General features: G+C 44.4%; 1 protein-coding gene across 1 annotated transcript in view; it reads right to left on the bottom strand.

The window, feature by feature from the left end:
- The window catches only part of Dhx8 (DEAH-box helicase 8), a 36884-nt gene extending 24904 nt beyond the window's left edge, over window positions 1–11980 (bottom strand). Inside the window, exons 1-9 of the mRNA XM_052194922.1 lie at window positions 11714–11980; window positions 6536–6621; window positions 5384–5456; window positions 4927–5012; window positions 2957–3066; window positions 2211–2612; window positions 1083–1227; window positions 787–990; window positions 110–197 (exon numbers count right to left, since the gene is read on the bottom strand). Of these exons, the coding sequence (XP_052050882.1) occupies window positions 110–197; window positions 787–990; window positions 1083–1227; window positions 2211–2612; window positions 2957–3066; window positions 4927–5012; window positions 5384–5456; window positions 6536–6621; window positions 11714–11861 (1342 nt within the window). The 5' untranslated portion in view covers window positions 11862–11980. The remainder of the gene's footprint in view (window positions 1–109; window positions 198–786; window positions 991–1082; window positions 1228–2210; window positions 2613–2956; window positions 3067–4926; window positions 5013–5383; window positions 5457–6535; window positions 6622–11713) is intronic.
- Window positions 11981–12338: the final 358 nt, after the last annotated feature.

A 12338-nucleotide genomic window follows, 5' to 3' on the forward strand; every position in this document is an offset into this window, starting at 1 on the left:
GGGAACCACAGTGAATGCCCATGTAGTAAACCACAAACAGCCCACTCTAGCAATGCACCATGGAATCACCCTCCAGTCCCTCAGCCACCTAGCTCAAGTGACACACTACCTTCTTCGTCATCCACCTTAGGGAGAATGCCAGTCTCTTCATCGAAGTCTGGAAACTCTTCTTTGGAAAGCACATTAGCAGCAATCATCTATCAAAGGACAAAAGGAGGCAGCACTGTAACTAACTACAATCAAATTATAATCAAATTACAAATTACACTGTAACGGTAACTACAATTACAACTCCTTTTTTTCAGTGTTAATTCCAGAGATGACACACAAGGCGTATTCTCCTGGAGCCCAGCACATCAGAGTCAGAATGAGGTACATGTCCAATACCCAGGGACCAGCACAGCACGGTGCTGATGGCATGGGCTCAGAGGGATTGTCCCCAGGAAGGGTTACTGGTGCCTCCCTTTCCACCACAGCGCTGGCCCTGTCATGCTGGCACGCAGCACTAGTCACTTGTTTAGCCCTGTCTCAGCCCCGCGTGCTGAGGCCCTCAAGGGCAGGAACCAGACAACACTGTCTGCAGCCCAGCACTACTCAGTGCTTGACACACCATCGTTCTAATGCTCACTGAAGAATGAGGACAGGGAAGGGCACTGAGGCACAGAGTGGGATAACTTGGCTCACACAACCAGTAAGTGGAAAGAAGCCGCTACGGGCTGCCATGTCTAGGGTCCACTCTCCTAACTACCATGCTGTGTGCTTGCTGAATGACTCTGAGAGCCCAACCTGTTTGATCTCCCACTTCTCTGGGTCAGAGATTCGGGTGAGCCGCTTGCGCTCCAACGAGTCATCCTCCACTTCAGGAGCACTGACGAGGGAGAGGTGAGTGGGTCTGTCCGGGTTCCGCATTGACGTCTCTTCATTGGTCTCGCCGACCAGATTTCTACGTCTGTTTGGGTTTAGATCTTCTCCTGTTTCTTGATCCACGTCCTAAAACACAGTAACAAGGGAACTGCTCACTTGCTGTCTTCTGGCGCACCCTGGGCTATAAGCTGTGGAAGCAGACTAGGCATACCACCCACCTTCATGCTCAGGCTGGTCTTGGTCCCGGTGAAGGACAGAACTTTGACCTTGACCCTCTGGCCTTTGCTCACGACATCAGCCACGTTGGCCACTCGGCCTTCCCGCCGGAGCTCAGAGATGTGCACCAGGCCTTCCCACCGCTTCCTGAGAGAAAGGGAGATGCCTCTGAAATACCCGAAACGTAACTTTGCCCACCTGATTTCTACTCCTGCCGAACCTGAACAAAGCAGTCTTCATGGCCTGAAACCTTTGCCTTAGGAGGCAAGGCAGAAAGATCATGAATTCCAGTCTAGCCTGGACTACACAGTAAGTCTGAGGTTACATACACTGCCTACAATGGTGAGTCTTTGTCTCAAAAAGATAAGATGGCCCAGTTGATAAAGTGCCACACATGAACACAAACATATGAACATAACACAGACAAATAAGGAAGGAAAGAAGGATGAGGAGGAAGAGGAGGAGAAAGAGGAAGGGGCTTAAGCTCACAAAAGAACACGGAGAAGTTAGCCAAAATAGTGTTAGCATTACCACCCTCCAAAAGAAAAAGATACAGACTGAGAACAAAGGGTGAGATCAATTCTCAACTGTCACAATCAGCAAAGGCAGAGAAAGGGATAAACGGCTCTGGGACATTTCAAAATCAAAAAAGAGTCTAAGGCTAGGAATGTGGCAGGGAACTTGCCTAGTATACTCAAAGCCCTTAAAAAAAAAAAAAACCAACCAAAAGACTAGGCGTTATAACACACAACTTTACTCTCAATAATTGGGAGGCAAACACAGGTGGATCTCTGTGAGTTTGGGGGTCAGCCTGGTCTACACAGAGAATTCTAGGATGGCCAAGGAAAACAGACTCCATCTCAAAAATAAAAATTAATGATTTGGCACACTCATACAGACAAGCAATTCATATTAAAAAATAAAATACACATACACATAAAATAAAAAAAAAAAGAAAATCTTTTAAAAAATAACAATTAAAAGAAATCAACAAAAAAACAAACATCCTAAAAACCCTGGCATACCTGAACTAACCACGGTATAATTATCATAGCTTCTTAAGCTATGAGCACACACTTCCGCAGTAACAGACAGCCTACCATCCCTGATGTAAGAGGATCAACCATTACCTTAGGCCTTCCAGCTGCACAAAGCAACCAAACTGCATGATGCTGGTCACTTTGCCATTGTAAATATCTCCAATGGCAGGCTCTTCAGGGGGAGGGCGGTCCACATGCTTATCCCGCCATCTGTCCAGATTCCTCTCCCCATACTTTTCCCGGTCTTTCCGATCTTTGAAGGGACTCTGACTTCTGCTCCTAGACCTGTATCTAGACTTCCCTTTAGTCCTCTCCCGGGTCCTAGAATGTGACCGAGAGCGTGATCGGTGTCTCCGCTTATGGTCTCGGTCTCTATCTCGCTCTCTGTCTCGTTCTCGGTCCTTGTCACGGTCCCTGTCACGGTCCCTTTCCCGTTCCCGGTCTCGGTCACGATCTCGACTCCGACTCCTTTTCTTCTTCTTTGTCTTGTCCCTAATAAATCAACAAGGACCCGTTTGAAAAAATAAATGAACCCAAATTCACCTCTACACTGCCAAGCATCTAGGACAGTGTCACTCTGTGTAAACTAGGAACCTCTAACTGCTAAACTGGACCACATCCCCAAGTAATGACCTAGGTGTCGTTGGTCTCCGTCAGTTCCGGTTTCTATCTTCTGAGCACCGTAGCATTTCTAGTATAAATACTTCTAGCATGAAGCCCAACCTAGTGCAGAGCTAGTTAAGTCTACACACTTTCTCCACAGTTTGCTTACCTGGTCCACAAATTTCAACTGCCATTATACTACACATTGGAATGAACAGGACGTAAGGACAAACCTGTGCTCAGTGTCTCTTTCTTTCTCTTGGCCTGCTGCACTGGGCATTAAAGCTTCCAGCTCTTTCAAAACATCCACAGCGACTTTCACGTCTTCCTCATCCAACATGGTCTACAGGGTCAGAGGGCAGCAAAGTAATGAGAAGGAGAAAAAAACCCACCCACCTTCACATCACTAGCCTGCGGGAGTCAATTCCCTCCTTCCAACATGATGTGGGTCCTGGGGACCAAACTCAGGTTGTCAGGCATGCTGGCAATCACCTTTACCCACCGAGTCATCACTCTGGCCCCAGATATAAAGACTTTAAAAAAAGCAACACTCTTTGTGCATTCCCTTTCCTGTTTAATTATACACTATAGTTTTCACTGCTATCCACTGTGACACAGACTACTGGCCCTCTGTATTGGCACGGTCTGTATCCTAGATCCAGACCTGCATGTTTACAGGTTTTCTTGACTCCCTAAGCAATATGGCCTAGCAGCTACTTATGCATAGCACTTACACTGTATTGGGAAACCTAGAAATGATGTAAAGTGTGTGAAAGGATGCATGTATGCTATATGGAAATATTATACTCATCTTGTCTGAGGAACTTGAGCATCAGATCTTGGTAGATTCCTAGGGTTCTGAAACCAATCCCTATAAATACTAGCGTACACTGGTGCCCATTTGTTTCCTGCCCATCTCTCTCTCCCACTAGACAGACTAATTATACACTAATTTCCTACTCTCCAGTCAAAACTAGCATGTAATCTGCAAAAAAGGCAGAAAACTTCATCTGTTCTCTTTACTGTTACTTAGCTGGTACACAGCAAGTATTACTTCCATCTTGGGCTGGAGGTTATTATAAGCACCTGTTGTTATGACACCTTGTTACATTCTGTTTCTGTAACCCTGCCTACTTGCCTGCCAAATCCCCCATTTGGAAATCCCCTACCCCTGAGCCATAAAAACCTTGTCTTCCCCATGCCCAGTGCTGACTTCTTGAGCCCTACCTTAGGAAGAGGCAGCCTATGCACACATATAAAAAAGCTTGCTTTCATTAACTGATTGCTTTATTTAATTTGATCGTGTTTTGGGTTGGTGTGGACTTTCTCATCCAAACTTTGGTATTAACAGGTACTCGGTAAATTCTTTCTAAGTTTTTTTTTTCCTCTCTATATAACCCTGGATGTCCTAGAACTCGATATATAAGCCAGGCTGGCCTTGGACTCACAGAGGTCCTCTTGCCTCTGCCTCCCAAATGCTGAAACTAAACAAATTCACCAACATGGCTATCCTAAAATGAAATTTTTTAAATATAAAAATAAAAACATTTCAAGCCAGGCAGTGGTGATGCACGCCTTTAATCCCAGCACTTGGGAGGCAGAGGCAGGCAGATTTCTGAGTTCCAGGCCAGCCTGGTCTACAAAGTAAGTTCCAGGACAGCCAGAGCTACACAGAGAAACCGTGTACAAACAAACAAACAACAACAACAACAACAACAAAACAAAAACAAAAACAAAAATCAAAAGTTAACACTTTTTAGGGCTGGAGAGATTGGCTCAGCAGTTAAGAGCACTGACTGTTCTACAGGTCCTGAGTTCAATTCCCAGCAACCACATGGTGGCTTACAACCATCTATAATGAGATCTGGTGCCCTCTTCTGGTGTGTCTGAAGATAGCTACAGTGTATTCAAACACAAAATTAATAAATAAATCTTTTTAAAAAAAGAAAAAGAAAAACATTCTAATTTTGTACACTGGGCACTTCTGTCGGAATCTTAAGTCACTTCATACCTATCTGATGTCCCTCACCACTGCTTCCCACGTTCCCAAGCTCATCCAAGCTCATGTCCTTTGACTGTTAATCTTCTGACCCTTTTATACTTGTACTCAGAAAACATCACACAATAGACACAAATTAAAATCCAGACAATCCCTAAGAAGAAAAGGGACTGAGGACAGACATTCCCCAAACAGCATCCGTACCCGAACTGAAGGGTTGTCTGGCTGGCAAAGGACAGGGAAGAGTTCCTTCAGCTTTTCTTTTTCAGTTTTGGGTTTAACAACTGGATCTGATTCCATTAAGGAGCAGGAAAGAGTTAAAAAAAAGAGAGAGACAGACATATTTAATGTTATTATTGGTGAATAAAATAACTTCAACATTCGATTTGTATCAAATGGAAAACAAGTAGTATTTTACTACACATAGCACAGAATTCCTAGAGACAATTTAGCTTGATTGTCTAAATCCATTGACTGTGAAAACCTCTGGAGCCGGGTGCCCAGGAAGGAGGGGAGGAGCATAGCAGTCCTCATTTGAATGTCTCCGAATTTGACTACAGCATTCTCTTGCTTAGCAACAGCTGAGAGCTAAGTGCAATTTACAGGGAAGTCACCACCCAGACCCTTCTAGAGGCTCGACTCAGCTGGGAGCCCTCCTTACCTTTACTAGTAGAAGGCTTTGCTGGAGGCCGCATGGTTTGTATGAGACGCAACAAGTTGCTAATAAGAGAATCCTTCAAAGAAAAGAAGCACAAGACAGAGCATGTCAGCCTCTGGATGTGGCTCAATATCACAACAGGAACAGCAAAGGATGTGCTGCAGGGAAGTGTGCTTATGCGCTTGCCCTGCACGGACTGGAGCAAGAAAGCACAGGTCAGCCTGGGATAGCATGAAGCTTAGACCAACAGTTCTCAACCTGTGGGTCACAGCCCTTTTAGGAGTCACCTAAGACCATCAAAACACACAGACATTTCATTTATGAGTCATAACAGTAGCAAAATTAGTTATGAGGTAGCAACAAAAAATAATTGTATGGTTGGGAGTCACCATAACATCAACTATATTAAAGGGTTGCTGCATTAGAAGGTTGGGCACCAGCCGGGCAGTGGTGGTGCACCCCTGTAATCCCAGCACTCTGGAAGGCAGAGGCAGGCGGATTTCTGAGTTCTAGGCCAGCCTGGTCTACAGAGTGAGTTCCAGGACAGCCAGGGCTATACAGAGAAACCCTGTCTCGAAAAAACCAAATCAAAAAAAAAAAAAAAAAAAAAGGAAGGTTGGCACCACCGGATTGGACGATGCCAGAGACCATTTTACTTCCCATCTTTTAAACTGCCTCCAAAACCTCGACTAATATTGATCCTGACGTCCTGATTCACAGAACAAGAATGTCAACATCAGGGCTGGAGAGATGGCTAAGAGGTTAAGAGCACTGAATGCTCTTCCAGAGGTCCTGAGTTCAATTCCTAGCAACCACATGGTGACTCACAACCATCTGTAATGGGATCCAATTCCCTCTTGTGGTGTGTCTGAAGACAGCTACAGTATACACACATAAATAAAATAAATAAATCTTTAAAAAAGAAAAAAGAATGTCAACACCCTCAGAGACTTAATGATGGAAATCCTGTGGTATTCTCCTAGGAAAGTATGGAGGAAATCTGGCAGCAACACAACTTTACACATTTGATGGTTTGTTTAATTGATATGTACAAACTGCTCCTTCCTGCTTAAAAATCCTTTAGTCCTATCAAAATTTAAATCAGTAGCAACACCAAAAACAAAAAGAAAACAAAGAATCTTCAGATATACATACTGTGAATTCTGCACCATTTTTGACCAGAGAAGCCTTAAAAGTATCAAAGGTAGTATTTTTCTCAGCAAGACTGATGACAAATTCAGCTGTTAAAAAATAAATAAATAATTATAAATGGAGATCCCATCCAAAAATTGTTTTAAATACATTAAAAACTAACCAGATTACCCAATTGTCTTTAAAATAAAACAAAACAAAACAAAACTAACAACTACTTGAAGCAAAGGGAATAAATAAAGAAAATCTACTTTTTAAATGTGTACAGGTGTTTTTCCTGCAGCTGTGCCTGTGTTATACAGTCATGCCTGCTGCCTGCAGAAGCCTAAGAGGGTAATGACCCTCTGGGAGTGGAGGTGTAGACAGCTGTGAGCCACCACATAGGCATGGGTGCCTGGAATGTTAACCCAGGTCCTTTGGAAGAGTGGCCCTGCTCTTAACTGCTGAGCTGTCCCTTTAGTCCCAAGAAAATCTATTTTTATTTAATATTTTTAAGCTCAAAAAGTCTTACTCGTGTTTGAAACCAATCAACAGGACAGAGGAGCTCAAATTCCTGAGAGCTGTTGGGAGAGGGGGATAAAAGTCATGTCTTTTTATTTAGGTTCGAGGGCCAGAGAGACAGAGCCCAGAGCACCAGGGAAAGCAGGCATGGATTCCTGACCAGTAGCTGAAAATGAGGTAAAAAGAGGAAGCAGGAAGAGCACGCCTTCTTAGTACCAGGCTACCCATTCCAGGTTCTTCTGTCCTAGAACCAAAGATTGCACCAGGGACATAGGCTAGACATCAAAATAAAGACAACAAATTAAAAGGAAAATCAGGGCTGGAGAGATGGTTATGAGCACTGACTGTTCTTCCAGAGAACCTGAGTTCAATTCCAAATAACTAAATGGGGGCTGATAACTGTCTATAACTTATGTTTCAAGGGATCCAACATGCTCTCCTGGTACACAAACACAGATGCAGGGAAAACACACACACACACACACAAACAGCTAGGTATAGTCCTTCATACCTTTGATCTAATCCCAGCACTCAGGAGGGAAGCAGATTGAGCTTTGTGTCTGAGTCCAATCTGGTCTACTCTAGATAGTGAGTTCCAAGCAAGCCAGGGCTATATAGTGGGACCCTGCCCCACCCCCAAGAAAAAAAGAAAGAAAAGAAAAAACATTCTTGGGAGTGGAAGTAGACTAGTGGGCTGAAGAAAAAAAGCCCTCAAAGAAAAAAATGTAAATAGCTGAGAAATTGTTCATATATATTCTGATGGACTTTATAAATGAAAATAAGATATGATCCCAGAATGTTCAAACCAAGCTCTAGAATACATGTACACTGAAAAGGTAGATTTGTCCCAGATGGTACATGCCCTCTTAGCATAAAGCTAGCAACTATGCACACTGCCACACAGTCTCTAGGAAGACAACATATGAAAGCACAAGCCCTCTGGGCGGTGGTGACGCACGCCTGTAATCCCAGCACTCTGGGAGGCAGAGGAAGGAGGATTTCTGAGTTCGAGGCCAGCCTGATCTACAGAGTAAGTTCCAGGACAGCCAGGGCTATACAGAGAAACCCTGTCTCAAAATAACCAAATCCAAAAAACAAACAAACAAAAAAAAAAAAAGAAAGAAAGAAAGAAAAGAAAGAAAAAAAGAAAGAAAGAAAAGTACAAGCCCATGCAGACACAGAGAGACACTGCATGAACTCATACACATATACATACAAACATGTTCTACAGTTTCCAGAAGGTGAGACCCAATCTATACAAAAAAAGTCAGGTAGCTATTACCAGATGATACAATCTTCAAGTTGAGTAAGTGTGGTGGTTTGAATGACAATGGCCCCCATGGGCTCATGTTTGAATGTCTGATTCCCAGTTAGTGGAACTGTTCGGGAAGGATTAGGAAGTGTGGTCTTGTTGGAGGTAAGTTAGAGAAGGTGTGCCAGTAGCGGATGGAAACTTTCAAAAGCCCCCGCCAAGCTCTGTGTGTCTGTGTGTGTGCATGTGTACATGTGTATCAGGATATGAGCTCTCAGCTACATCTCAGCACCATGCCTGCCTGCCTGCCTGCCTGCCTGCCCGCCCGCCTGCCACCACACTCCCTGCCATGATAATAGACTGAAACTATAAGCAAGCCTCCTTGGCGGGCAGTGGCGGTGCACCCCTTTAATCCCAGCACTTGGGCGGCAGAGGCAGGCGATTTCTGAGTTCGAGGCCAGCCTGGTCTACAGAGTGAGTTCCAGGACAGCCAGGGCTACACAGAGAAACCCTGTCTCGAAAAACCAAAAAAAAAAAAAAAAAAAGCAAACCTCCAATTAAACACTTTCTTTTTTAAGAGTTACCTTGGTTATGGTGTCTCTTAGCAACAATAAAATGGTACCTAAGGTAGTAAATATGTACACATGAATGAAGATAGCCTTGAAAGCCAGAAGGTATCAGATTCCCTGGAACTACAGATATAAATGGTTGTGAGCCTCCTGATGTGAATGCTGAGAACTGAACTCAGTCAGGTCTTCTGCAAAAGCAGTGAGTGTTCTTTAACTGATAAGCCATATCTCCAGATAGTAAAATGTTTTATTAAAAAAAAAAAAAAAGATACCAGTATGGGGGCTGAAGAGATGGCTCAATAATTAAAAGCATGTCCTCTGCTTGTGGAAGATCTTACATCATTTCCAGGCTCACAACTACTTGTTAACTCCAGCTCCAGAGGGATCATCACATGTGCAAGTACCTACACAATTACGCACACATATACATAGCTAAAGATAAATCTTTGGAAACTTTCACTGGCATATATTTATTGTACACATTAACAGGATGCCTTTACTGTGCTTAATTTTGTTGTTGCTTTTGAGACAGCGTCACACCCCTGATTCATCTACATGCCCAAGCTACCCTCAGATGATCTACAGATGACTTTGGAATCACTAATCATCCAGCCTCCACATCCCAAGGCCTGAGATTATAGGCGCCTGCCTTGCTGCCATTAACTTTTGATGATATTCAGAAAAAGTCAAATACCACCCAACTACATGGGCACAGCTTACAAATAATGACAAGTTAACAACAATGCCTATAGTTAATACATTTTGAAGCTTCCTTGTCTGAAAGCACTGTCATTTCCAAGGTTTTTACAACACTCTATGCAGGCAGTCACTGCAATAGTGTTGACGTTTGAAATAGCACCCTAACCAATAATTGATGAAGCCAGGGTTGGAACCCAGGCAACCTGGACTTCAACCAAATTCTTTTGAGAAAGGTAGAGAGAAAATACATGACATTTAGCAGATACCTGAAGAGCTAGCAGCAGCACATTCACAGATTGATCTGTGTTGGGACCAGATCAAAGTGGTGCAAATTTCAGCTTAGGGATGCTCACCACATACAAATAGGCACATCCTGACTGGGAGAAAACATGACCTGAAATATACTGGCTGGGGGACATCCTAGGGGCTATCTGTGAACCCAGCAAAAAGAAGTAACATTCTATTTCATGGGTAAGGAGACAGTTCATTTGAAGTCCCATATTTGACTTCCGTGGCCCCTTTGAGTTTCTTGTTGTCATGGAGGTTTTTTTTGGTTTTTTGGTTTTGATTTTTTTTTTTTTTTTTTTTTTTTTTGGATTTTTTGTTTTTTTTCAAGACAGGGTTTCTCTGTATAGCCCTGGCTGTCCTGGAACTCACTATAGACCAGGCTGGCCTCAAACTCAGAAATCCGCCTGCCTCTGCCTCCCAGAGTGCTGGGATTACAGGTGTGCACCACCACCGCCCAGCGGGCTTTTTTTGTTATGGTGGTTTGTTTATTTATTTTGGTACCCCACAATCTGATGCAAACACTGAACCAATTCCCAACTCTCCCTGACCTCTCTTGTAACAATCCCTTTCCCTGGAGTTCTCCACTTGATGACTTCACATGTTCATTTTAAAAAAGTTTGCATGATTTGCTAGCCGGCACCTTAATTCCAGCATTTTGGAAGCAGATACCAGAGGATATTTATGGCCAGCTTGGTTCTAAGTTTTGAGTTCTACACCAGCAAGAGATATACAGTGAGATAGATTTGGGGGGAGGGGAGGCTAGAGACGGCTCATCAATTAAAAGGACCTGGGTCTAATTTCCAGAACACACACAGAAACTCACGACAATTTGTAACTACAGTTTCAAAGCATCCCACTTTCTGTGGGCACTAGGCATGCAGGTGATACACAGACATACATGCAGACAAAACACTCATGCACATAAAACAAAATGCTTGGGGCTGGAGAGATGGCTCAAAGGTTAATAGCACTGGCTGCTCTTTCAGAGAACTCAGGTTCTAGTCCCAGTACCCACATGGCAGCTCACAACTTTGTAACTTCAGTCCCAGAGGACTGAAACCCTTTTCTGGTCTCTGCAGACCCCAGGCATCCACATGATACATGGACACACATGCAAGAAAAACACCCACACACATAAAGGAAAAAATACTCAATTAAACACAAAAAACAGGTGACACTCTTTCACTCATCTTCCTCCATCTATAATCATTTTCTCCTATAACAAGTGAAGCAACCCTGCACCTTGCAAACGGAATTATTCCCTGCACGCTCCTAATTCGCATACACGGTCTCACATTTTCATAAGAGCCCCAGCTATGTATATATTATGATTTGGGTCCCCAGACTTTCTTATTTTCTATCTGGGTTCCCTAGTCATAGTTTGCCCTTAAACACCTTTAATGACTCGTATGAGAGAGAGATAATATGTGACTAATCAGGACCACGGCTCAAAGCAGAAGCTCAAAGCAGATGCTGACTACTGCCTCACTGTAGCGAAGACCATATAGATAATGTAGATGAAGAGCTATCCATAATATCTCGCGAGCTTCTAAAACTTATTGGCCATAATTACCACCATCATCTCCGTGGGGGGCTGCTGCTGCTGCTGCTATTGTTAAAGCTATTTAACCACCCAGAACTGAAAAATTATCAAGCAAAAACAGCTGCCCCAGCCTTCATTGGCAGCTCACAGAAATGGTTTCAAACAGCTCGGACTGGGTGGCTCTCAAGCAGAGGCCACCGCCACAGGCTCCAGAAGCCCAAGTCACGATGACTGAAACACACACGCACACACACGGCCCATCAACCACTTTTCTCCTGCCTCCCTGGAACTCAAACTCAAAAGGCCACAGGGACCTTCCTCCAGCTCACCCAGATCCTTGTCGTTGATGCCCAAGTGATTGTCCAGCTCCGTGCAAACCTTCGACACCAAAGACAGGTACTCAAGTTTAGCGAGTTCTTCCGCGGGGCCGGGCTCCGAGCCCATTAGGACCCCGGCGGTGGCCACGGCTACAGCCATGGCTACAATTTAACTTCCCTTTGGGCTCCTTCCGGCCAGAACGCGAAGCTACAGCTTCCACTTCCGGGTCGACGCGGGTCTCTTTTGTTTACAATGACTTCAAGAACGTAGACCGCCTCTTTATGGATCAAGGAGATCTGACAGGAAGTCCTCACGGACCGGCTAGACGCCACTGAGTTACACTGTACGTTGAGTGGCGGCCTCTACCGGGTGGGAGGACTCACCGCCCCCCCTCCCACCCCCGCCTTCAGGTTTCGTAACGTTCACGCTCAGCGCGCTTCCGTTATACGTCAGCAGAGGGAGACCGTGGCCTGTGCAAGGGGCCCGGAAGACGCGCACCTGAACAGACTGCGCCTGCGCATTAGGATCTTTGTGGTGAGGGTTGACTGAACGGTGCCTGGGAAGAGCAAGTTGGCTTGCTCTTGATCGGCTCAGTTTGTGACCTCTTGTCAAGTATTCTCAAGTGACTTACACCAG

Source organism: Apodemus sylvaticus, chromosome 10 (genome assembly GCF_947179515.1).
Source record: "Apodemus sylvaticus chromosome 10, mApoSyl1.1, whole genome shotgun sequence".
NCBI lineage: Eukaryota > Metazoa > Chordata > Mammalia > Rodentia > Muridae > Apodemus > Apodemus sylvaticus.